This window comes from Bufo bufo, chromosome 10 (assembly GCF_905171765.1).
Source record: "Bufo bufo chromosome 10, aBufBuf1.1, whole genome shotgun sequence".
In the NCBI taxonomy this organism is placed as follows: Eukaryota; Metazoa; Chordata; class Amphibia; order Anura; family Bufonidae; genus Bufo; species Bufo bufo.
The window spans coordinates 50,201,039-50,227,963 of NC_053398.1; the positions used below are offsets into that span (position 1 = coordinate 50,201,039).

The 26,925-nt window shown below is 44.3% G+C and overlaps 1 protein-coding gene across 1 annotated transcript in view; it reads left to right on the top strand.

Annotated features, from left to right (window-relative positions):
• Positions 1-26,925, top strand: part of SCYL1 (SCY1 like pseudokinase 1) — an 82,201-nt gene that overhangs the window by 19,447 nt on the left and 35,829 nt on the right. The window contains exons 8-13 of the mRNA XM_040410587.1: positions 12,713-12,820; positions 14,311-14,424; positions 21,700-21,855; positions 23,914-24,102; positions 24,206-24,281; positions 26,152-26,340. Coding sequence (XP_040266521.1) covers positions 12,713-12,820; positions 14,311-14,424; positions 21,700-21,855; positions 23,914-24,102; positions 24,206-24,281; positions 26,152-26,340 — 832 coding nt within the window. The remainder of the gene's footprint in view (positions 1-12,712; positions 12,821-14,310; positions 14,425-21,699; positions 21,856-23,913; positions 24,103-24,205; positions 24,282-26,151; positions 26,341-26,925) is intronic.

A 26,925-nucleotide genomic window follows, 5' to 3' on the forward strand; every position in this document is an offset into this window, starting at 1 on the left:
CCAGGCCCTAAAGCAGGCGGTCATTTTGCTTGTGCTTCTTGTCGCTCAAAATTTCCATATGGTCAGTTAGATCCCTTCTGCTCTTTGTGCTCTGCTCCACCGCCAAGTGGCTCTGCCCCTGACCCAGTCGCCCCTATTGTCCAGCCTATGGTAGAGCCGGGTGGGCGCGCTCCCTGTCAAGGATGGTACAGGACGTCTCCCATACCAATAAAGCCATTGTGGTATTACTGGGGAGTTTGTCCGCAAGGCTGTCCTCTGACCAGTCTGATCAGGGGATCCTGGGGCTCGTAGCCATCGTGGCCGTCCTGCTAAACAGGCCAGACCATCCTCCCCCAAAAGGGTGTCTGCAACTCTCGTTTTCTCTGCCTCTTCGCCACTTCCCAGCGAGTCTCACTCCAACGTTTCCTCCGTGGAAGAGGCATGTTCCGAGGCGAGGTTTTCAGACGATGAGGATTTTGTCTCTCCTGAGGGTCAGTCGTCAAAGCTGTCCTCCATGGTGGACAATCTCATTACAGCGGTTATAGAGACTTTACAGGTTGAGGACCCTGCACCCTCATCGGCCAGCTCTGGTTTTTTTCTTTAGGAGGTTTCCCAAATGTTTCCCCAACCACCAGGATTTTGATTACTTTCTTTCCAAGGAGTGGAATTTTCCTGATAGACGTTTTGCCTTGCCAAAACACTTAGACGTCCTTTATCCATTTCCAGAGGATTTGACTAAGAAGTGGTCCTCCTAATCTATAGTTGACCCGCCAGTATCCCGCTTGGCAAAACATACCACTTTGCCGATGGCGAATGGGGCTTCTTTCTCTGATATCAGGGATAAAAAATTGGAATCTTTAGCAAAATCTTCCTTTGAGGCAGTGGGCACGGCACTGCGACCGGTTTTTGCCTCTACATGGGTGAGCAAAGTTATGTGTGAGTGGGCAAATTTACGTCAGAGTCTCTCCTCGGGGGAACTTTCAGATATTGCCCTGCAGTTCTCCCGTGCGTATATTTGTGAAGCCTCTCTGGATGTGGTCAGGCTTATGGCCCGCTCATCAGCTCTTTTGGTGGCTATTCGCCGTACCCTATGGCTCTTCTGCTGGGCGGCAGGTAATGCTTAAAAAGCGGACCCTGACGGCCCTCCCCTTTACTGGCAGCAGACTTTTTGGCAAACGCCTGAACAAGATTATTTCTGATGCTACAGGTGGTAAGAGCACTCATTTACCACAGAACAGGGTTCGTTTCAACAAGTCAAAAAAGCGTAAACCTCTTTTTCGTCCCTTTCAGAGTTCTTCCAGCCTCAAGCGGCCAACCCACAAGTCTGGCCCGGATCAGAAGCGCAAGCCTTCATTCAAGCCTCGCCCGTCAACATGACTCCAAGTCCTATAACCCCAAGACCTCCGCTGCATGACGTGCAACTTCCGGTGCCCTCCGATCGGGTGGGCGGCCGGCTTCATCTGTTTCGGCATGTTTGGCTGGCTCACGTCTCGGATGCCTGGGTGACAGAGGTCATTGCAAAGGGTTACAAGCTAGAATTTAGGTCCTCCCCTCCGTCCCGATTTTTTTGCTCGTCTCCTCCGACCTTTCCTTCGGCCGCAAATTTCTTTTTTCAGGCTATTCATACACTTCTGCAGGGAGTGATTGTCCCAGTTCCTGCGCAAAACCGTTTTCGCGGGTTCTACTCTACTCTTTTTGTGATCCCCAAAAAGGAGGGGACGTTCCATCCCGTTTTGGACCTCAAGGCACTCAACCGCTTCCTTCGGCTCCGCCGCTTCCAGGTAGAGTCCCTGAGATCGGTCGTTGCGTCTATGGAATCGAGGGAGTACCTGTCCTCGATAGACCTCAAGGACGCTTATCTTCATGTTCCCATCTGCGTCAGTCATCAAATATTTCTCCGGTTTGCAGTGGGTCCCTTTCACTACCAGTTTGTGGCCCTCCCGTTCGGCCTGGCCACAGCTCCCAGAGTCTTTACAAAGATTATGGCGGCGGTCATGGCTCTGCTCCATGCCAGGGGTAAATTGGCGATCTCTTACTTAGACGATATCCTGATAAAGGGTCTGTCATTCCGGGCAATGGCGGACATCCTGCGCATAGTCCTAGAAACCCTGGAACGCTTCGGATGGATCCTGAACCGGCAGAAGTCATGTCTTTATCCATATCAGCGGATAACCTTTCTGGGCATGTTACTCGACACCTTTCAGGCCAAGGTACTTTTGCCCGCATAGAAGCTATCCACTCTCCATCTTCAGATTCTCCCCTTGTTGCGGCCCCGTCCTCTTCCCATTCGTCACTGCATGCGGGCTCTGGGTCACATGGTCTCTACCTTCAAAGCAGTTCCCTATGCTCAGTTCCATACCAGGACTCTTCAGCGAGCCATTCTAACCAATTGGTACAGTTCCCCACCCTCCCTGGATCAGCCCATACTTCTCTCTGCCCCGACCCGCTGTGCCTTCAGGTTGTGGTTGGTTTCCCCAATGCTGAGGCTGGGCCGCTCTTTCCTTCCTCTCCGTTGGACGGTGCTATCCGTTCAGGAGCGCTCCCTCCCAATCAGCATTCTGGAATTGAGAGCGATTCGTCTCTCTCTGCTGCATTGGACCGACCATATCCGGGGACCTCCGGTTCGAGTTCAGTCCAACAACTCCACGGCTGTGGCGTACCTCAATCACCAGGGCAGCACCCGGAGCCAGGAACCCATGGCGGAAACGGCTCTGATTCTCAGCTGGGCGGAGAGCGGCGCTGTCGGCAGTTCACATCCCCGGCGTGGACAACTGGATCGCCGACTTCCTCAGCCGGGAGCATCTCGATCCCGGCGAATGGGCTCTTAACCCGCAAGTTGTTCTAGCCATCTGCGATCGATAGGGTCGGCCGGACGTGGATTTCATGGCCTCCCGCTTCAACCACAAGGTCGAGAACTTCGTCACGCGGTCCAGGGATCCCATGGCCCTGTCGTGCGACGCCCTAGTGATTACGTGGAGTCAGTTCACGTTTCCTTGCGTGTTCCCTCCTCTTCCTCTCATTCCGCGTCTCCTCCGGAAGATCAGGTCCGAAGGTCTGCCCGTCATTCTCATGGCCCCCGATTGGCCATGCTTAGTGTGGCACGCATCTCTAGTCACCCTCCTCGCCGATGAACCCTGGCGTCTTCCTCTTCGAAGGGACCGATCTTCCACCCGAATTTAGGATCGCTACATTTAATGGCATGGCTGTTGAAGCTGCCGTACTAAGGGCTCTGGGTTTCTCTGATGTCGTTGTCCAGACCATGATTTGTGCCAGAAAGTCGTCGTCTTCCCGAATCTACCACCGGATCTGGAAGTCCTACTTTAGTTGGTGCAAGCGTCACCAGCTGTCTCCCATTTGTTTCTCGTTGCCGCCACTCTTGTCTTTCCTGCAGACGGGCATGACTTGAGGCTGGCTCTCAGCTCCCTCAAAGGTCAAGTTTCGGCTCTTTCTATTCTTTTTCAGCGGAACTTGGCATCGCTTTCTGCGGTTCGGACCTTTTTGCAGGGGGTTCCGCACGCTGCGCCCCCTTTCCGTCCTCTGTTAAATCCTTGGGATCTTAATCTCATGCTCAGCGCTCTCCAGTCTTCACCATTTGAGCCTTTACAGCAGGTGTCGCTTTGCTTCCTGTCCTACAAGGTGGCCTTTTTGGTGGGAATCACTTCCATCCGTAGGGTGTCGGAACTCACGGCTCTTTCCTGTCGGTCGCCTTTCCTGGTCCTCCATCAGGACAGTGGTCCTTCGCCCTGTTCATTCCTTCCTTCCGAAGGTTTTGTCTGCATTCCATCTCAATGAAGAGATCATTCTCCCTTAATTTTGTCCAGACCCGTCTCATCCTCGTGAGTAGTCGCTCGACACTCTGGATTTGATAAGTGCCGTTAGCATCTATCTGTCCAGACGTCATCTTTCCGGTGGACGGATTCCCTGTTCGTCATTCCAGAGAGGCCGAAACAAGGGCTGGCTGCGTCTAAAACTTCCATTTCCCAATGGATTTGTTTGGCCATTGTGGAAGCGTACCGCGTCAGTGACCGGGCCCCACCCTTCCGGGTTACTGCTCATTCTGCTCAGGCAGTGGGGGGCTCTTGGGCAGTGCATCACGGGGCTTTGGCCCTTCAGGTATGCGAGGCGGCTACCTGGTCGTCTTTGCATACTTTTTCCAAATTTTACAGAGTACACACCTTTTGCGTCTTCTGACGCTTTTCTGGGGCGTAGAGTTTTATGCCCACCCTTGGGACTGCTCTGTAACGTCCCATGGTCAAGCCTATGTTCCCCAATGATACGGATGAAAAAACTAGATTTTTTTACTTACCGTGAAATCTGTTTCTCTTCCGTTCGTTGGGGGACACAACTCCCACCCGTTCTCTCGTTTACGGGCCTTTTCTGGCCTGCGTGGTGCTGGGTTTGTACATAGTTTGGTTTTCCTGTTTGTCTTGCTTCTCCTACTGCTTTTGCACTAACTGATTTAGCTTAGTCCCTGTTGGAAGGGTATAACTGAAGGGAGGAGCTTACACTTTGTGTGCTTAGTGTCCACCTCCTAGCGGCAACAGCTATACCCATGGTCAATCCGGTAAGTACAAAAATCTAGTTTTTTAAAGAATTTCATGTCTTAAAAATGTGATTGCATATCCACAGGATAAGCCTTAAATGCGGATCCTCCCCTGTAGGTGCCCAGGAGATGGTGACACCTCTGTGCTGATTCGAGGCTTCTGCAGTATCCACAAAGTGGAATAAGTTAACAGATTATTCTATCCTACCCACCATCAGCAAAATTATTGTAATTTCATGGAGGCTTCCTAAAGCCATTTGATGATAGATGCTATCAGAAGAATCCCACTCATGGGACATGCTGAACTGCAAGCTGGGATGGGTCTGCAAATGGCTTCCTCATCTCGTTGGTAGAGGCTAAATCTATGCCACAGAATAAGGCACATCAGTCTGTCAGTTGTGGGCAGTTAAAGGGGTTCTCAGGCTAACCCTAAATTTGGGGCATAATTCTAACCTGGGGGGTGGTGGGGAATGTTGGTCTGGTACTTACCTTCCACAGCACAGCCCGTTCCAAGATCCGCCTCCCGGTCACGTGACTGCTCCTGTTGGGTTTTCTGTTCTTCCGGTAGGTCTCTGTCTTCTTCTCTTCCTTTCTTGAGCAGGAGACGGATCGTCATGAATAATGTCACCGCCTCCTGCAAATGAAAGCTTTGACCAGGGGGCGTGGCCTAACCGCCGATGTAGAAAGACGCATGGCGCTGAGCTCCTGGATAGTATCCTGTATATAATCGCTCACCCGCTTCCTATCTGACCTCAGAGGAGACCGATCGTGACTGGAAGCCTCCCTGAACGCTGGGGTTTACTCCGGACTCGATATGACCCGCCAAAAGCAGAGGGAGAAGGAGAGTAAGGACGGCAGCACAGACACGCCGGCTAAACAAAATGGCGCCGGGCAGAATGCTAAGATCTCTGATGTGGCGGCGAAGCTGGGGAAGTTTGCCCGTACCCCAGCAGCTGCAGTAGCTGATCCGGAGCCTGATGCTCAGATGTCCGATGAGGCTGGAGGAGAGGAGTTCGTGGATCAGGCCTCATATGCATCGGTGACAAAGCTGAAGGTGGGTCCTGAGTTGCCGCCAGAAGCGGAGCCCATTTCTGAACCCACTATAGCGGACGTATATAAAATGGTGGCACAATGCAGCACAGCCCTCACGTCCCTAAATACCAATATGGGAGGCCTAAAGGAGGAAGTTTTGCTGATAAGGCAAGATATGCGGCAGTTTAAAGAAAGAGTGGGAGAGTTGGAGGGTCGCGTTAGCGACATGGAGGACCAGCTACCGCCTGTTAAAAGGGACTTGCAACGAGTTATACATAACGTATCCCTACTCATATCCAAATCTGACGATATGGAAAACCGTCTAAGACGGAATAATGTGCGGTTAATTGGAATACCGGAGCGTACTGAGGGCTCAGACCCTGTCTCATTTATGGAAAAGTGGCTGGTGGACATAATTGGGAAAGAAAAGTTATCCCCACTCTTTGCAATAGAACGTGCACATCGAGTGCCATTTCGCCCGCCGCCTCCGGGGGCGCCTCCAAGACCTCTCCTGATTAAAGTCCTACATTATAGAGACCGGGATGCCATACTTAAAGCAGCCAGGGATATCCCTGATATTCAAATTGGCGATAGCCGAGTTCTAATGTTCCCGGACTTTTCTGCAGAAATACAGAAGAGGAGAGCGAAATTTTTGGCAGTAAAGAAGAGATTGAGATCATTGCAGTGGCCTTATTCCATGTTGTATCCGGCAAAGCTTCGGGTGGTGGCGAATGGATCCACACATATGTTTGAGGATCCGCTAGAGGCAAGCCAGTGGCTGGACACTCATGAAAATGATCGGCGTGACAACAATACCTGATGAGATGGTGATATCTGCAATGGAACTGTTTTTGTTTTTTCTTGTGTCCTTTATTTGACACACAGTAATGCTAGAAATAGTATTGAGTTATCTAATGCTTTTCTAAAAAGGAAGGTTTTATATGTTGGTTTTTCACTGGTTTGGTTCTACACTGTATGGGTTAATATGTGGTCGGGGGGGAAGTTGGGTGAGCCAACACACTGGCGCATCCAGGGTGTAGCGCTGGTATAAGCTAAGCACTTATTTTTTTTCATCTGTGCCTTTAGTGTTAACCCATGACGGTTAGGTTCACTTTCAATGTCTATGGTGTACCCCTGTTTATTGGGTTCATGACTGACAGAATGTTTAGGGTAGTTTGGGGACAGTTGGGAGGGGGGAGGGTTAAGGTAGGATATATTTTCAGTATTACTACTAGGGGCAGGTTTGCTTGGGGTTGTCGGCACCACACTCTGCATTTGCTTATGAGATACCATGATGTCTTCCGTTAATATTTGTGCATGGAATGTGAGAGGAATGTCTTTGGCATCTAAACGTTCAGCTATTTTCCATGCTATAAAAGATATACAGCCAGCTATTGTATGTTTATCTGAGACCCACTTGACTGCCGATAAGACACACCTAGCACATAAAGCATGGGTGGGGTGTGAATTTCACTCTACATACTCCACACATGCTAGAGGGGTTAGCATTTTGGTGCATAAAGCTATTCCGTTTAATGCTCAGGAATCGTACGTTGATGATGATGGAAGATTTATATGCATAGACTGCTGTATTTTTCAGTTTAGGATTATCTTAGTGGCGGTGTATGTTCCCCCTCCATATTCGGCTGAAATTATGAAGATGGTTATTACCTTTACTTCTAAATTTCCGTTAGTTCCTACATTAATTGTAGGTGACTTTAACACCTATCTCAATGGTTTTTTGGATAAATTTCACAATGGGTCGGGAACATACACTGCTGCCCCTACCTCTCTGGCGAAACTGATGGGGGAGATAGACCTGTGTGATATATGGAGAACCAAATATCCTGATCGGCGTCAATATTCATGTTACTCAGCATCACATGGCTCCCTGTCCAGAATAGATTTGGCAATAGGATCCTCATCATTGGTAGCCCTAACAAAAGAGATTTTATATCTGCCACGTAGCCTTTCTGATCATTCTCCACTGTTGATTACACTGGAGGTGGGGAGGCACATATGTGCTCCTAGACCCATCTGGCGATTAAACCCATTCTGGCTATCAATAGTGGATACAGGAACTGATATATCTAAAGCTATCATTGACTTTTTAACTATTAATATAGGCTCGACTTCAGGGGCGGTGGTTTGGGACACCCTGAAGGCGTTTGTGAGAGGTTTATACATTAAGCGCATTAGTGTTAGGAAAACTAAAAGTCGTCTTCTGGACAGGGAGCTATCAGATAGAGTTACGCAATTGGAAACAACGTATATAACACAACCCACGTTGTCTAATGAAGCACAATGGAAGGAAGCTCAGAAGCTTTTGAGGGAACATATACAGAATAGAGCAGATGATAAACGTTTATTTATGGCCCAGAGGTATTTTGCTGAAGGGGAAAGTGTGGGGCATCTGTTGGCTACAATAACTAAAGCACAGAATGGTCCCTCCTGCATAGCCTCGCTCAGAGGAATAGATGGACAACTAATAACAGGAGATGAGAATATCCTGGGAGAATTTTATACCCACTTTGGAGAGGTGTATAGGTCCAGACTGGTCACCACTACTTCTGATAGAGCTGGTTATCTTGAAAGAATTAGTGTCCCTACCTTATCTATGGAGAATAGCTCACTTCTTGAGGAGGATATAACCCTGGAGGAACTGGAGATGGCCCTGAATTCTATGCCTAATGAAAAAGCACCTGGTGCCGATGGTCTTCCTGGGGAATTTTATAAAAGGCATGGGGAGATATTACTTCCACATTTATTAACGGTTTTTAAAGATGCATACGGTGAAGGTAAATTGCCATGTTCCATGAGAGAAGCCATAGTTGTAGTGATACCCAAGCCGGGAAAAGACCCTTCGCTCGTAGATTCATATAGGCCTATCTCACTCCTAACGGTGGATGTGAAAATTCTGGCCAAAGTCTTGGCTAATCGTTTGTCTAGGGTCATTCAATCTATTATTCATGATGATCAATCTGGGTTCATGCCTGGAAAATCCACGGCATTGAATCTTAGGCGCTTGTTTATAAACCTGCAGTTGGAGGGGAGGAAAGGTCAGGATAGTGAAGCTGCTGTGATCTCACTTGACGCTGCCAAAGCTTTTGACAGCGTTGAGTGGGAGTATTTGTGGGCGGTCATGACTAGGATGGGCTTTGGAATAAGTTTTCTAAAATGGGTCAAGCTTCTGTACAGTGAGCCCAGAGCCAGAATTAGAGTAAACGGACAATTATCACCCTCGGTTGCATTGGAGAGGGGGACGAGACAGGGCTGCCCGTTGTCTCCCTTGCTATTTGCAATAGCAATTGAGCCATTGGCGTGCCTTTTACGATCTACTCCACTGATGAGAGGGCTAGGGAGGGGCTCTAGTGAGGAGCGCGTATCTTTATATGCAGATGACATGCTAATCTATGTAGGTAATCTGGTGGATTCCATAGACTCCATAATCTCTATAATATCGCAGTTTGGTGATCAGTCTGGACTTCGTATAAACTGGGATAAGTCAGTAATTCTCCCGGTATCGTCTCGAATGCATACCACTCATGCTACTTTCTCTGAACTCAAGGTGGTGCAATCTTTTAAATATCTTGGAGTGACTGTGTCAATGAACCCTGCAGATTATATTCCTAGTAATTTAATACCCTTGTTAGGGAGGTTTAGAAGCAAGGTTGCTGTTTGGCATAAATTGCCTCTCTCTATGATCGGTAGGGGCAATTTGCTTAAAATGATATTCATGCCTCAGTTGCTTTATATTTTGCATAATTCCCCCATATGGATCCCAGTGCACTTCTTCCATAAAATACAGCAGCTGTTCCGATTTTTTATTTGGAAAAATAATAGAGGAAGAATAAAATATGAAATTCTGCAGAGGAATAAAGAAGCCGGTGGTCTGGCCTTGCCTAATCCTATGCTCTATTTTCTGTCGGCTCAACTCCAACATTTTAAAGGGTGGGGGGTAATAGATGACATGGGAGGGAAGAGTGGTCAGCTGATAAAGTGGGCTGCAAATAGGTCTCCCCCGTTGGTAGCCATTGAAGGAGAAATAAAAGGAGAAATGGGAAATATTCCGACCTTGATTCTTATGAGGAAAGTATGGAATAAGGCAAAGAGTATTTTAGGGATGACAGGATTGATGAACATCTCGCCCTTATGGCATAACCCCGCACTTCAGGAATTGGAAAATCTGAATGGATTCTCCCAGTGGAATAAAAAAGGGGTATGGAATCTGAGCCATATTTATTTTAAAGGAACTTTAAAACAATACCAACAATTGTGCTCTGAATATGGGCTGCCCTCTTCACAGTTCTATCGATACTTACAACTTAGACATGCTTTAGAAGCTCAATCTAAGATAGCCCCAGTGACATTTATGTCAAGCCAGACATTGAATATGGTGGTTGCAGCTGGTTCAGTGAAGGGAGCAATCTCCAGGGTGTATCAGGCCCTATTAGAGGACTTTCTTAAAGGGTATCCATTAACAAGTAGACGTCAGTGGGAAAAAGATCTAGGGGTACTCACGGATGAGCAGTGGACTGAGGCGGTGGAACTTACCCCTACTTTATCCCTTAGTGAGGCAGCACGGTTATCCCATCTATATTTAATACATAGGGTATATAAGACCCCAGTGTTCTTGCATAAAATAGGCTACAGAAATAGTCCAGCCTGTCCGAAGTGTGGAAGTGATGAAGCTGACCTTCTACACATGATGTGGTCATGTTCATCACTGTCATCTTATTGGAAAGCAATACTACATCTGGTGAACAAAGTATATAGTGCTAGTTTTAAGTTGGATCCCAAACTGTGTGTATTAGGCCTGGTACCAGATAATAATTTACAGTCTGTTATAACTACTGGAATAGGTAGAATGTTATATCAAGCTAGGAAAACATTGGCAGCAAAGTGGATCCAGCCCATACCTCCTGATATATCAGAATATGTTGCTAGATTAAATATTGTGATTCGTCTAGAAAGAGGAGTATATCAAAAAAGGAAGTGTCTGTCCAAATTCGAAGCAATCTGGGGCAGCTGGATTGATAATTCTGGGTGCTGTAGCTCCTGGCTGGCACTTACAAGGACTTTTTCTATGACAAGGTGAATGCAGTGAGAATGGATGATATATATAGAATATTGGATGGTGGCAGGTGTGTGGGGCATTTATAGAAGCCTGATAGTGAGGGGGTTACCTGGAACTAGAATGTGGCTGTATGGGAAGATTGATGATGGACTAGGATGTTATATGGAACATCGCTGATTGGAATTAGATGATGGTAGATGGCTTATTTAAGAGTAATGTGGTGCCGACACCCCGAGAGTGATGACTAAGGAAGATGTTTTAGGAGTGTGTCCTGCCTCAAAGGGATTAGGGAGGGGGGGGGGGGGGGAGGTATGGGTTTATTTGTTTAGGATGGATAATTGTACTCACATTGAAGATACTTTTGATACCAGAGGCTATATGTGGATTTATGCCATGTCCTATGTAGATATGTGTAATAGAATGTATATATTATATACTATATATGACAGATAATGTATACATCTGTGGTCTACAAAATATCATGTTAATGTGATAAAATAAGACTGGAAAATGTTAATAAAGAAATATCTGATTTAAAAAAAAAGAAAGCTTTGACCAACCGTCTTAGCGCACTATGCTGAATGCTAGTGCGCATGCGCGGGATTGCGGGCCGCTCTCTGCAGTGTACAGGCTTCTATGTAAGTATGCCTGTACTGACTCCTGCACAGCGTGATGTAAGTGCTGCGCAGGAGTGACAGAATAGCGATCAGCCACAGTGGCTGATTGCTATGCTGGGATCTCACTGGGGGCACTGACTGGCACATGGGGGGCACTGTCCGTGTGCGAATCACATTTGTTTTGCAGTCCCATTGAGTTATATGGGTTTTCTGCATTTTGAGGACCAGAATAGGACATGTTCTATCTTTCACAGAACTGACATACGGATGTAGAAAGCACAGGGACTTCATCAGTGTACTTTCCATATCTGTATGTCCGTTCCAGAAAAGGTAGAACATGTCCTATTCTGGTCCTCAAATTCATAGAACTCAATGGGACTGCAAAAAATGTGGATCGCAAAATGGATATGATTTTATTTATTTTTTTAAACCCTTCTACAAATGCTATATGTGACATAGCAAGTTTTTTTTGGGGGGAAGGCAGGTATTTTTCTCCCAACATGGGCGGCTGTGCTGATTTCCAGCCAGGTGAGATCAAATACCGGACCAAAGTTTAAGTGCCGGTCCGGGTTTTGGCAGCATCTGGCTGTCCTTTAGGCAGCTGGGCTCAGAATCGAGGTCTGTGTTTTGGGATCTGAGGCATGGTGCCGTGCTAGAGGGTTGAGAGCCGCATGCGGGGAAACAGGCCCCCTAAAGCCTGTTGTGGACGCTGATAGAACCTGCTAACAAGGTGACTGTTTTTGTGCTTTGGACTTTCCTTTGTGTGAACGAACACTAAGACTGTCAATGTTACTTTGTTTTTTCCTCCTGTGTGAATAAACACTGAAGTTTTGTTTTACAAACTGTTTGTTTTGCCTCTGTTCTGCGTCCGCTTATCCTGCCTACCAGAGCGAATCCTCACATATAACACTAAAAAAAGAAGCAGTGCTCAACCTCTTCTTTAACCTGGTGCTCCGGTGATCCTTCTGCTCTTTGTATACAAGCAGCAATTCAGCAGCCGAAGCTGTCACGTGTTCTATTACTCACAACATGGTGCAGCTGTGTTGCAAGTAATTTATGGCACATCTGATTGGCTGCAGTGGTTACATGTTGGCTGCAAAGACTGGGAGGATGCTTTGCGCCCGTGCTGGATCGCTGTGTGTAAGAAGATTTGAGTATCATTTATTTTTTTCTTTTATAGTATTTGCAGCTGATATTTAATAATTTTGAATATTTGAAAGCTCTGCACTGTCCACGATGACAACCTTCACACACCAACCGTGAACAGCAAGTTATTCAGAAAGTGACCGTCTAAAATCTTGTGTGTGGTCCGCCTGTGATATGTGATGTCTGACATCTGGCTAGTGTGTTCTATGACTAGTGGTGGTGCTGCATCTGTGTGTTGTCCAGCATGTTACAAAATGGTTCTGTTTCCTTCTGTTAATACGCTTCACAGCAAAATATCTTCTGTTGTTTCCTTTGTAGATTGGCAAGTTCCTGAACGCAGAAGAATATCAGCAGAAGATCATCCCCATCATTGTTAAGATGTTCTCTTCCACTGACCGAGCCATGAGGATACGGCTCCTGCAGCAGGTGTGGGACCTGTTACACAGGATGCGCTTTCTTCTGCCTTTTATTTTTAGACAAAGCTGTTCGGATAAGCTCATGTCATAGACGATGTGAAGAAATCTGTCCTGTAATTTATTACAGTAGAAATGTGAGAAAAAGTTCAGAGGATTATTAGCGTTTGGAGCAGAGCTTGGAGCTGGAGCATAGCCCATTACTTAAAAAAGGCTGGACAACCCCTTTAAGTGCATATTGGCGTAATCTGTGCCAGATTTATTCACAGTTGTACATTGATTTTGTCTGGAGCTATTACTATTTTATTTATTTTTTTACTCTATTCCCCTACTGGAGCATAATTGTGCCTTTTTTTAATCACATTTTAAAAAGTCGATTTTGATAAATCTAGCATGCAGTTAATATGGCAAACTGCAACCACTTTCCTAGACAATTTTCGAAAGTGACCAGAGCAGTGTAAAATAAACCAAAAAGTTGAAGAACTGGGGGTTGTCAAAATGTGCAACATATTTTTTTTTTTTTTTAATACCGGAATTCTGGGGCAAACGGGGTGAATAAATTCACTGCATTGCCCGTAATGACAGAGAAGCAGAGAGTGAAGGGTCAGGGGAAGACTGTGGCATTACTGGAATGCTAGTTCCAGAGCTTTGCCAGATGAGTTGATTGGTCAGTTGCATTAACCACCTAAATGTTTTGCCGGACTCCAGCTTGGGCAGTGGGAAAAGTAGCTAATTGGAGGGGGGTGGGCTGCTTTAGATGCTGCTTTCTCCTGAATGGTAGCAGCTAGAAACATGCAACCGGTCTTCTTTGAAAGCTGACATTCCAGGCTTTCATACAATACCAATGATATCTAACGTCCAAGCAACAAAGGAGAAATCACTGTTAGAAATCGAGTCAGGAATAATCGTGGCTAAAACCTGCTTTTACTTTCACTTTCAGCTGCATTCACAGCATCCCGATTTCTATCAGTGATATCTTCCCCTGTACTGAACATATTGCTATCATTCTGGTATTGTCTGAAAGCTTGGAATGCCCGCTTTCAAACAAGACCAGTTGTTTGTTTCAGGAGATAGCAGCATCTAAAGCAGCCTTCCCCAGTTAGCTTTTCCCACTACTGGAGCCTGATTCTGCAAACCGGTTAGGTGGTTAATTATCGAAAACGTATTCTTTTATATTGATACGAAATGAGCCACATGGTGCTTCCTCTGCATAAAGAAGTTGTGCAGCAGCTGAAGTCACTTTGGAGGTCCTTCAGAAAAGTCCCATTGAGAGGACTGATATGTAGCAATGGGTGAATAAAAAACACTTAATTTTAGCTGCAGTTTGGGAGTGTTGCAGATTTTCCCAAAGTGTGTATATATATATATATGCACCATATATCATGAATAGTCTGTCATTTTGATCATTTATATCACTTTTTATCAATGCATAAAAAAAAAGATAGCAAAAGACAAAACTCTATATTTTAACTTCACTTTTCTTGTGATTTTTACATTTGACAGATGGAGAATTTTATCCAGTATCTTAATGAGCCAACCGTCAACTCGCAAATATTCCCCCATGTGGTCCATGGTTTTATGGATACGAACCCAGCTATACGTGAACAGACGGTGAAGGTAATGACAATGTGGAGATGTTGTCTGGCATGCTTTGTGTTTGATCAGTTCCTGGGCCCCTTCTGGTCTCTGTACATCCTGATCCCTCTTAAGACATGTTACTGCTGCAGGCAATCACTTTAAGTGACCAGACACCCCCATTCAGGGCTGTCAGTGATCTATTCATCACTATAAGGGTTTATCTAGCTGAAAAATTTTATGAAAGGCTCATAGTGGCATAAAAACACACAATGTCATGCTCACATCCACCAATACCCATCCACTCCCATATTCTGGTCTTTGTTTCTAGGTCCCTCTCGACACACACAAAATTACCTGCTCATCCAGTAACGGGTCACCACTATTGCCAGTGGTTGGCTAAGCAAATATGTCCTGTGTGTTAAGAGGGATCAGGAAGCAGAGACTAGCGGGGACCCAGGGAATGTCTGAGCAGGAGCAGCGGAGGATCAGTGGAGATGACTGTGTTGTCTTTTGTGCTTGTAAGCCTCTCTGAACCTTTAACAAAAATCAATTGGACAATTCCTTTACTCCCTTCGCGACCTCTGCTGTATATGTGCACTTTAAAGAGGATGCCTGCTCATGAGTGCAGTGGGCAACGTAGCTGCCAGGTTTCTGTTGTTTCAAACAGCAGAGGCCTAGTGCGAATGTCTGCGATCAACCATAAGGCCGATACCATACATTCAACCCCTCTGATCCTGTGGTCACATGTGACCACACCTTCTGAGCGGTGTAGATGCGGGAGCCACTCGTTCCTGCGCCTGTAACAGCCTTTCCCCAGCTGAGATCGGAGATGCTGTGCTATGTCAGTGATGGCTTAGAACCTCAAGCAGGCTCCAATACCTATCATTGGTATATTTCAATACAGGCCTTCATGTGGCCTCAATATTGGAATACAATGAATGGTATGTTCTGTGATGGATCGAATACAATTGTCAATCTAATGATTGCTGGTTATAGTCACCCAGGGTGACTTAAAACATAAAAAAAAACTTTTTAACCCCTTAAGGACTCGGCCCTATTTCACCTTACGGACTTGGCCATTTTTTGCAAATCTGACCAGTGTCACTTTAAGTGCTGATAACTTTAAAATGCTTTGACTTATCCAGGCCATTCTGAGATTGTTTTTTCGTCACATATTGTACTTCATGACACTGGTAAAATGAAGTAAAAAAAAAAATCATTTTTATTTATAAAAAAATACCAAATTTACCAAAAAATTTAAAAAAATTGCAAATTTCCAAGTTTCAATTTCTCTACTTCTATAATACATAGTAATACCTCCAAAAATAGTTATTACTTTACATTCCCCATATGTCTACTTCATGTTTGGATCATTTTGGGAATGATATTTTTATTTTTTGGGGATGTTACAAGGCTTAGAAGTTTAGAAGCAAATCTTGAAATTTTTCAGAAATGTTCAAAAACCCAATTTTTAAAGGACCAGTTCAGGTCTGAAGTCACTTTGCGAGGCTTACATAATAGAAACCACCCAAAAATGACCCATTCTATAAACTACCCCCCTCAAGGTATTCAAAACTGATTTTACAAACTTTGTTAACCCTTTAGGTGTTCCACAAGAATTAATGAAATATAGAGATACAATTTCAAAATTTCACTTTTTTGGAGGATCTTCCATTTTAATAATTTTTTTCCAGTTACATAGCAAGGGTTAACAGCCAAACCAAACTCAATATTTATGGCCCGGATCTGTAGTTTACAGAAACACCCCATATGTGGTCGTAAACCGCTGTACGGGCACACGGCAGGGCGCAGAAGGAAAGGAATGCCATACGGTTTTTGGAAGGCAGATTTTGCTGGACTGTTTTTTTTGACACCATGTCCCATTTGAAGCCCCCCTGATGCAACCCTAGAGTAGAAACTCCATAAAAGTGACCCCATCTAAGAAACTACACACCTCAAGGTATTCAAAACAGATTTTACAAACGTTGTTAACCCTTTAGGTGTTTCACAAGAGTTATTGGCAAATGGAGATGAAATTTCAGAATTTAAATTTTTGGGCAAATTTTCCATTTTAATCCATTTTTCCCAGTAATAAAGCAAGGGTTAACAGCCAAACAAAACTCAATATTTATGGCCCTGATTCTGTCGTTTACAGAAACACCCCATATGTGGTCGTAAACAGCTGTACCGGCACACGGCAGGGCGCAGAAGGAAAGGTTATTGGAAGGCAGATTTTGCTAAACTGGTTTTTTTGACACCATGTCCCATTTAAAGCCCCCCTGATGCACCCCTAGAGTAAAAACTCCCAAAAATTGGCCCCATTTTAGAAACTATGGGATAGGGTGGCAGTATTGTTGGAACTAGTTTAGGGTACATATGATTTTTGGTTGCTCTATATTGCACTTTTTGCGAGGCAAGATAACAAGAAATAGCTGTTTTGGCTCAGTTTTTATTTTTTGTTATTTACAACATTCATCTGACAGGTTAGATCATGTGATATTTTTATAGACCAGGTTGTCACGGATGTGGCGATACCTAATATGTATACTTATTTTTTTATTTATGTAAGTTTTACACAATGATTTCTTTTTTGAAGCAAAAAAAATCATGTTTTAGTGTTTCCATAGTCTGAGAGCCATAATTTTTTCAGTTTTTGGGCAATTACCTTGGGTAGGGTAGGATTTTTGCGGGATGAGATGACGGTTTTATTGGCACTATTTTGGGGTGCGTGTGACTTTTTGATTGTTTGCTATTACACTTTTTGTGATGTAAGGTGACAAAAAATTGTTTATTTAGCACAGTTTTTATTTTTTATTTTTTACGGTGTTCATCTGAGGGGTTAGGTCATGTGATATTTTTATAGAGCCGGTCGATACGGACGCGGCGATACCTAATATGTATACTTTTTTTTTATTTATGTAAGTTTTACACAATAATATCATTTTTTAAACAAAAAAAAAAATCATGTTTTAGGCCCCTTTCACACGGGCGAGTATTCCGCGCGGATGCGATGCGGGAGTTGAACGCATTGCACCCGCACTGAATCATGACCCATTCATTTCTATGGGGCTGTGCACACGAGCGGTGATTTTCACGCATCACTTGTGCGTTGCGTGAAAATCGCAGCATGTTCTATATTCTGCGTTTTTCGCGCAACGCAGGCCCCATAGAAGTGAATGGGGTTGCGGGAAAATCGCAAGCATCCGCAAGCAAGTGCGGATGCGATTTTCACGCACGGTTGCTAGGTGACGATCGGGATGGGGACCCGATCATTATTATTTCCCCCTTATAACATGGTTATAAGGGAAAATAATAGCATTCTGAATACAGAATGCATAGTAAAATAGCGCTGGAGGAGTTAAAAAAAATAAATAATAATTTAACTCACCTTAATCCACTTGTTCGCGCAGCCCGGCTTCTCTTCTGTCTTTAACTCTGAGCAATAGGACCTTTTTTTTTTTTTTTTTGAATCTCTTTTTTATTGAGTGTTTACAGTGTAAATACATTGTTGTACAGATCTTACATAAAAAATGATATACAGACATAACTTATATAATGCTGACAACAATCAGGCTACCAAACAATCAGCATTACACTAATTTTCACCCTTCCCCCCACCCTTCCCCTCCCGCCCCACTATAGCACAAAAGTACAAAAATACAATATTAGACATTGTTGTTCAGACGTCGAAACGACAGCAAGGGTTCCCATAACTTCTCAAATTTTGATGGGCATCCACGCTTCTGGTATACCACCCGTTCATAACTTAACATCATGTCTACTACCCCTAAGAATTCACCTAAGGTGGGCGGCGCTGTCTGTATCCAATGCAAGGCAATTAATTTCCTAGCTACATATAGCACTCTGCCTATCCCTATTTTATGTACCTGACTAGTGGCCAGTTCAGAGACATAGCCTAGCACACACACTCTAGGATCAAGCGGTATCCGTACCTTGTATACGTCATGTGTAGTCTGAGTTACCATTTTCCAGTATCTCCCTAGCCTCTCACACTTCCACAGCATATGCATCAAGTCCGCAGCTTCCACAGAGCACCTTGGACAGTCAGCTGTAGGTCTATAACCTATGCGGAACAAAAAAAACGGTGTCTTGTAGACCCTGTGGACTATAAACAGCTGCGAGAGTTTACGACCCTCGCTTAAGGAAGAGAGAGGTATTGCCTCTAGTATGTCAGACCATTGCTCATCCGTTATTTCGCCCACATCCTTTTCCCACTTGCCCCTAGCCACCAGCGGGTGTAATAGCAAAAACTTGTCTAGTAGCAACTTGTATACACTGGAGATCATCCCTCTTTTCTCCCCTTTGGAGAGAATTTGATGTAGTGCGATATCTCTCCCAGCCATCACAGTCGGACCCTTAAATGTGGAATTGTATGTGTGCCTCACTTGAAGGTACTTATAGAAGTGAGTCCTGGGTAGCTCATACATCTCTTGCAGCCTGGAGAAGGACATGAAATTTTTATCTTCCAGCAAGTGGCCTAAAGCAATAGGACCTTTGATGACGTCACTGCGTTCATCACATGGTCCATCACATGATCCATCACCATGGCGATGGATCATGTGATGAGCGTAGTGACGTCATCAAAGGTCCTATTGCTCACAGCACAGATGAAGACAGAAGAGATGCCGGGCTGCGCGAGCAAGTGGATTAAGGTGAGTTGAATTTTTTTGAATTTTTTTTTTAACCCCTCCAGCCCTATTGTACTAAGCATTCTGTATTCAGAATGCTATTATTTTCCCTTATAACCATGTTATAAGGGAAAATAATACAATCTACAGAACACCGATCCCAAGCCCAAACTTCTGTGAAGAAGTTCGGGTACCAAACATGCGCGATTTTTCTCACGCGAGAGCAAAACGCATTACAATGTTTTGCACTCGCACGGAAAAATCGTGCATGTTCCCGCAACGCATTGGCACCTTTTTGCGCAACGCCCGTGTGAAACCAGCCTTAGTGTCTCCATATTCTGAGAGCCATAGTTTTTTTCAGTTTTTGGGCGATTATCTTAGGTAGGGTCTAATTTTTTGCGGGATGAGATGAAGGTTTGATTGGCACTATTTTGGGGTGCATATGACTTTTTGATCGCTTGCTATTACACTTTTTGTGATGTAAGGTGACAAAAAATGGTTTATTTAGCACAGTTTTTATTTTTTATTTTTTACGGTGTTCATCTGAGGGGTTAGGTCATGTGATATTTTTATAGAGCTGGTCGATACGGATGACGTTTTTGTTTATTTTTACTTGAAACTTTAATTTTTTTTGGGGAAAACTTTATTTTTTCAACTTTTTTTTCACTTTATTTTTTGTCCCACTTTGGGACTTGAACTTTTGGGGGTCTAATCCTTTACAATGCATTCCAATACTTCTGTATTGGAATGCATTGGCTGTATGAGTAATACTGTGTGTATTACTCATACAGCTTCCGGCCTGTGAGATCCAGCCTTCCGGCCTTCCTTAGACATCGCGCTGCCTTCCATGCCATCGGGTCCCCCCCACAGCCGCATGGCGACCCGATGGCACCGCCCGCCGCAACCGCAGGTAAAAGCCGCAAACCGCAGGTCTGAATTGACCTGCGGTTTGCGGCGATCGCCGATACGGGGGGGTCACATGACCCCCCCCCCACCCGGGCGTTGTGACAGGATGCCCGCTGAATGATTTCAGCGGGCATCTTGTTCCTATTAACCCCCGCCGCGCCGCAATACCCTTTTAAACTTAGGACGTACCGGTACGTCCTGAGTCCTTAAGGACTCGGCAAACATGGCGTACCGGTATAAAAAATTATAAAATAAAAAATATAAAAGTTCAAATCACCCCCTTCCCCAAATTTTTAATTTTTTTTTTTAAAAACTTCATAGGAATTGCCATGTCCGAAAAATGCCCGTACTATTAAAATATTTTAAATATTTATCCCATATGGCAAATGGCGTAACGGAAAAAAAATAAAATGGCCAATTCACCATTTTTTGTCACTTCACCTCCCCAAAAAACTGAATAACAAGTGATCAAAAAGTCACACACACTTCAAAATGGCATCACTGAAAGAGCCCTCACATGGTTCCATTGACATAAATATAAAAAAGCTTTAGGGGTTAGAATATGGCAATAAAAAGAAAAAAATGTTTTCATTTTTTTCTGTATTAAAAGACAAGAAAAACTATACAAAAGTGGTATCATTGTAATCGTACTGACCTGGAGAATGAAGGGTAATAGGTCAATTTTACCACAATGTGAACACGGTAAAAAAACAAACAAAAAAAAATAAAACTGTGGCAGAATTTCTTTTTTTTCCAATTCCACCCTGTTTGTAATTTTTTTTCGGCTCCCCCAACTTCATATGCAATATTACCGAAAAATAAAAAACAAATGGAAAATCGCAGGGTCCTCTAAGGGTTAATAAAAATTCCTGCATTTTATAAAACTAAACAAAGACATGCCTCATGGTCTATGCAGCCTTCGGCCAACAAGCCACAGTATAGTACCTTGAATCTGACATTTTTTTGACAGGAAATGTATAATTATCCAGTATTTCGGAGTGTGTACCTGAAGGTTCTATACCGTGTCAAGTAATTGCACCTTTTCTGTCCATTAATCCAGAATATTTAATTATTTGCATTTATGAAGTGCTATTAATACTGGATAAAAGGACATTTTCTCATGTCTTTTATGAATTATTCTTAAAGTGTAACCATCCATGTTTTCATAAAAAAAATCAAAATTTTTTAGCATAAGGTACTGCTGCAGCAGCATTATGCATAAAGCAATCTTTAGTTTCTTCACATACCACTGTTTGTTTTTCCTTGAGTTTTTCCCTTAGTTACGGCTGTTTAAGCATTTACAATATGAGGACCTTCTCAAGATGGCTCCTCTGCCAGTTCTCTGAGGCTAAAACTGCTTTCCCTCACTTCCCATACACACTTGCTGTAGGCAGCAGCTCCCTGCCAGCCAATCAGATTGGATTACTGAGAGACACGCCTCCTCACCCTGAAGCCTAATGCAGGCATTCAGTGTGAAGGACCGCCCCTTAGCCGGAGACAGACAAGCCATAGCAACTGTCTTTTAAGGGAGCAGTGGAAAGGGACAGGGGACATTAATGAAAGCTGTTATTATAAGGTAATTACCGATCTTTTGACAATGGTTGGCAGACTAACTCTGGTATACATGCCTAGCAAATAAACTAGCAAATAAAATAAAAAATATGACAGTTACACTTTAAAGTCTGCAATGTTGTATGTTCCGTTTTGCATTATGCATTGTACATTGTATTAACATGACCTGCTTTGTTTTCCCTTACAGTCCATGTTGCTTCTGGCTCCCAAGTTAAATGAGAATAACCTCAATGTGGAGCTGATGAAGCATTTTGCGCGACTGCAGGCACGAGATGACCAGGGACCAATCCGCTGCAATACAACTGTGTGTTTGGGCAAGATCGCCTCTTATCTGAACCCTGCTGTGAGTAGACTTTCACCCAGAAGACAAGTCAGATGTATTTATACTAATATTTAAAGTGTACCTATTTTTTAGGTGAATTATCCAAAACAGTCATCAAGCGTGTGTACTTGAGATACTACAGATATTTTTCTGACTACAGTTTCACTTGTGATGACTGTGAAACTCCATCTCAAAATTGTCAGCATTTCAGGTGCTCTGTCCATCGTCTGGTACGCAGCCTGTTTGCTTCCTACATGGCATGGCTATGGTCGCCTACTCCACTGCAGCCAACCACTGGATTTAGTGGTGATGAGTCTCTTTTAGACACGTTGCCGCTGAAGCCAGTTATTGGCTGCAGCGGAGCAGGTAAGTATGAATCTTTTAGTAGCGTAAGCAGGCTGCGGGCATTAGTTAGATATTTGTGGACAACCTCTGTAAGTACCAAACTAGGCTGCGTGCCTAAAGGGAATTGTCATTAGAAAATGTCCTATTGCTTAAATCACGATTTTATGTTTAACATATTTTTAAAGAATTTTTGATGATTTTTTTTAACTTTCCATGTCATTATCAATTAAACAAAATCCATACATTCCTGCAGTTTTTTTCCCTGGCCACTAATAATAGGTGCGACTTCTTGGTCTGTACAGATCACTTTACTGCAGTTATATAACATTCTAAGGGCCAGTTCACACAGAGTTTTTCAGCGCTGATTTTGGAGTGTTTCTGCCTCAAAATCAGCTTCAAATCGGCTCCAAAAATGCCTCAAAACAGCCTCCCATTCATTTCACTGGGAAGCACGTGTAAAAAAGAAGCAGCTTGATCTATCTTGTAGCAGAATCAGCGCTGAATCTCCCATTGAAATCAATAGGCAGCAGAAAAAAACTGCTTCATGAAAGTCCATGCGTTTTCCATGGCACAGATCTGCTTCGAAAACCTCAATCTGAAAATTTAGCTTTGTTTTGAATTCAACACTTTTCTTTCGCGCTGAATAAAAGACACGTGTAACCTCTCTGATTTTATAAGGGTGCATTTCAAAATCGGTCGTGGGAACTGGCCCTAAACCTGCCTGTAATGACGAGGAGATATCACATCTGTAGATATAGATCACTTCAGCAATAAAATCCAAGGTTTTACTTGTATCATATTAAGAACAGGAACATGGTCTCCAATCTACCCGTTTACAACTGTGGTGAACAAAAAAAGGTTGTTTCAAAACACATAGACTGGAGACCATGTACCTAATATGATCTAAGGAAAGCCTTGGATTGTATTGCTGAAGTCTTTATCTTTGAATATAAACTAGCTGGGCATGGTTAGTGGCAGAGATAGGAGAAGTGCATCATGGGTTTGGTTGGATAATACTCCAACAGAAAGTGCTTCAAAGAGGATGGAAACCAATTGTAGGGATTTGTTTACATGGTGAAAACGGGTCAGGAGAGTCCAAAATTGAAAAGGAAAAAAAGCATGAGTAAGATGTACAGGAAGTAAGTAACTGCATGAGCCTATCTGTTGAAAACATAGTAATCCCCGAGAACCCCTTTAAAGGGTTTATATGCAATGAAATACTTGTGTATTACAGTGTCATATGCCTGGCAGGTCCTAATGGGTGTAACAAGATGGCAGACCCAATGGCTATTGTTAGTCTGTGCGGTGGGGAGCTCCGACAGGGGTGACTGGCTACTCCCTCTTTAAACCACTTAGATGCTACTAGGATCTGATCCCTAATGGTGCTGCAGGTTACAGCTGATACCCGCTCAGCTCCTGAGCCTGCTCCATACACGCACAGCAGCGCGCAGGAACTAAAAACCCACGATGGGGTAGCTTGGGAAGGGGTTAAAATACTCCTCCCTATCACAGCCCCCAGTGTGGTTTCCACTATGTGTTGGGATAGCAGATTATGAAACCTTTCAGACAATGTCGGTAGCAAATTTAGAATCATATTTGTAGTTCGGTGTAATAGATTATAGTACAGGATAATCTGGTATAGCCCCACAAGATCCACTCAGAAGGGATCTGATGATTTACTGATTGCGAGTGTAAATAGGGAGCAGCCTGTAATCGTAATTGTCATTTTCACAGACACGGCAGAAGGTCTTAATATCGGCATTCAGCAGAGCTACAAAGGATCCGTTTTCCCCATCACGTGCTGCCGGCGTCCTTGGTTTTGCTGCTACTCACAACTTCTACTCTATGAACGACTGTGCCGGGAAAATTCTTCCTGTACTATGTGGGGTGACGATGGATCCAGAGAAGAGCGTCCGGGATCAGGTAAGTAGAATACAAGAGATCAGCTGTCATTAATATTGGGAGCATCCAGTGCAGACACATTTACAAGTAGGCTATATTCCAGATGTTCACTCCTTCATTCTAGGCTTTCAAAGCAATTCGTAGTTTTTTGGATAAACTGGAGGCCATATCAGAGGACCCGGCACAGTTAGCTGAGCTTGGTAAGTGAGATATGTATGTAACGTTGTGCGCTGCTCCTGGCGATAGACCAGCAATATTTGACTGGTGCAGTCTGTGAGTGGAGCAGAGGAGCCATGGCCCCATCAATGTTGTACTATGCCTGCTGCAGTACTGGTGCATCCACATGTATGGGAATGCCACTTTAACCCCTTAAAGGGGTTATCCAGAAAAATATATTTATGACTTATCCTAAGGATAGATCATCAGTATCAGATCTGCAGGGGTGCAACACTCGGGACCCCTGCCGTTCAGCTGTTAGAAGAGACTTGGAGCGCTGCAGCCTCTTCCTAGTCCAGTGACATCACTGTACATCGGTCACATGGCCTAGTTGCAGCTCAACTCCATTCAAGTCAATAGTGCTCAGCTGCAATACCAAGCACTGCGTTATCCAGCTGCTGGGAGCCTGCATCGCTCACCAGAGCTCCGGTGAGCACAGCAGCGCTCCGAAACAGCTGATCGGTGGAGGTGTCGGGAATTGAACCCCCGCTGATGTGATAATGATGACCTATCCTAAGGATAAGTCATAATTATCTTTTCCAGAATAACCCCTTTAATTCTGCTCATTACTATAACCCCCAAACCCCATTAACAGGTTCTGTGTGTTTGCGACCTACCGTATTTTTCACCCTATAAGATGCACCTGCCCATAAGATGCACCTAGGTTTTTGAGGAAGAAAATTTAAATTAAAATTATTTTGAACCAAAAGGTGTGCTTTTGGTGGGTTTCTAACTAATGGTGGTCTGTGGATGACACTATTATGGGGGATCTGTGGATGACGCACTGTTATGGATCTGTGGAGGACACACTATAATGGGGGATCTGTGGATGCCACTGGTATGGGGGGGGATCTGTGGATGCCACTGGTATGGGGGAGATCTGTGGATGACACTGTTATGGGGGCATCTGTGGATGACACTGTTATGGGGGCATCTGTGGATGGCACTGTTATGGGGGCATCTGTGGATGGAACTGTTATGGGGCATCTGTGGATGACACTGTTATGGGGGCATCTGTGGATGGCACTGTTATGGGGGCATCTGTGGATGACACATATAGCGTCTTATGCTATATTTGTGTTATCCACAGATATCCCCATTGCAGTGTCCCTGTGTACAGTTAATAGTGACCCTAATACAAGTGGGGCCCGTTGCAGTTACTGTACTATAATACACCGGGCCCCGCACGCACCAGTATTCAGATGTAAACTGTAGGCAATTGATATGTTAACTGTAGGCAATCCATATTTAAACTACAAGGTAGCGCAATCCGCGTACCTTAGTACTCACTATTGAACACCCGTACTTGCAGGCAAGCTGGCCGGTCACACACTTCCTCACGGCGCAAGCTCCGCCTGCTTCATTAATGAAGTGGGAGGAGCATGCACCGTTAGGAAGTGAGTGACTGCCCAGCCTGCCTGCAAGTACGGGCGTTCAATAGTGAGTACTAAGGTATGCGGATTGCGCTACCTTGTAGTTTAAATATGGATTGCCTACAGTTAACATATCAATTGCCTACAGTTTACATCTGAATACTGGTGCGTTTCGGGGCCGGGTGTATTATAGTACAGTAACTGCACCGGGCCCCACCGCGAGTTGCCTCCTGCCCCTCCTCCCTCCCCACTGATACATGTAAAAATGGCAGCATTCGCCCCATAAGACGCACTGCTATTTCCCCCCTCTTTTGGGGGAAGAAAAGTGCGACTTAAGGGGCAAAAAATACGGTAACTCTCCCTTTCTATAAAGTGATTGGAAACTTCTCTGCGAGTACTTCTCCTCATTTCTACCTGCTAATATAAGTGTCCTCTAGTTTTATAATTTCACAAGAGTCATTGTTTGCTTTTCTTCCCCCAGAAAAAGATGTACATGCAGCATCAACAAGCCCGAGTGTTGTTGGTGGATGGGCTGGTTGGGCTGTAACAGGAGTCTCATCCTTGACATCTAAATTCATCCGCACCAGTCCATCAGGGGGACCGGAACCTGCATCAGCAGCTGGAACCTCAGCACCTACAACAGCAGCACCTGCAGAAGCTAGTAAACCAGGTAAGTCGGTTCTAAAATTCTGCCACTCTGTATGGTATTACTTTACCTTTTGAAGTCATCAATTATTTTGAAAGTGCACTTTAATAGTATTGGTGGTATTATGTGATACTCAGATATTCAAAAAGTATTAGAGGTAGTGTTGGGCTAGCATGCTCAGCCGAACAACATTTTCACTCGAACACTGCATGTACTCGAGCGTGATGCTAGAGTCTCCTCCCCGCACGTTTAGTAGTGGCCCTCACTGTAATGCCATAGCCATGTTGGTTACTGGCATTACAGTGATTGGCTGGCTGGAACGCTATATAGCACCCGATGACACGTGGTACAGCTCAGTCTTAGTCAGGGAGAGCTGGAGAACAGAAGGTACATATAGTGTATGGACAGGAATTGTTTAGTGTTGAAAGGTGATAGAGACACAAAAGCCCTTTTAAGGACTATTTTATCTGGCTGCAATATACACTGCTCAAAAAAATAAAGGGAACACTTAAACAACACAATGTAACTCCAAGTCAATCACACTTCTGTGAAATCAAACTGTCCACTTAGGAAGCAACACTGAGTGACAATCAATTTCACATGCTGTTG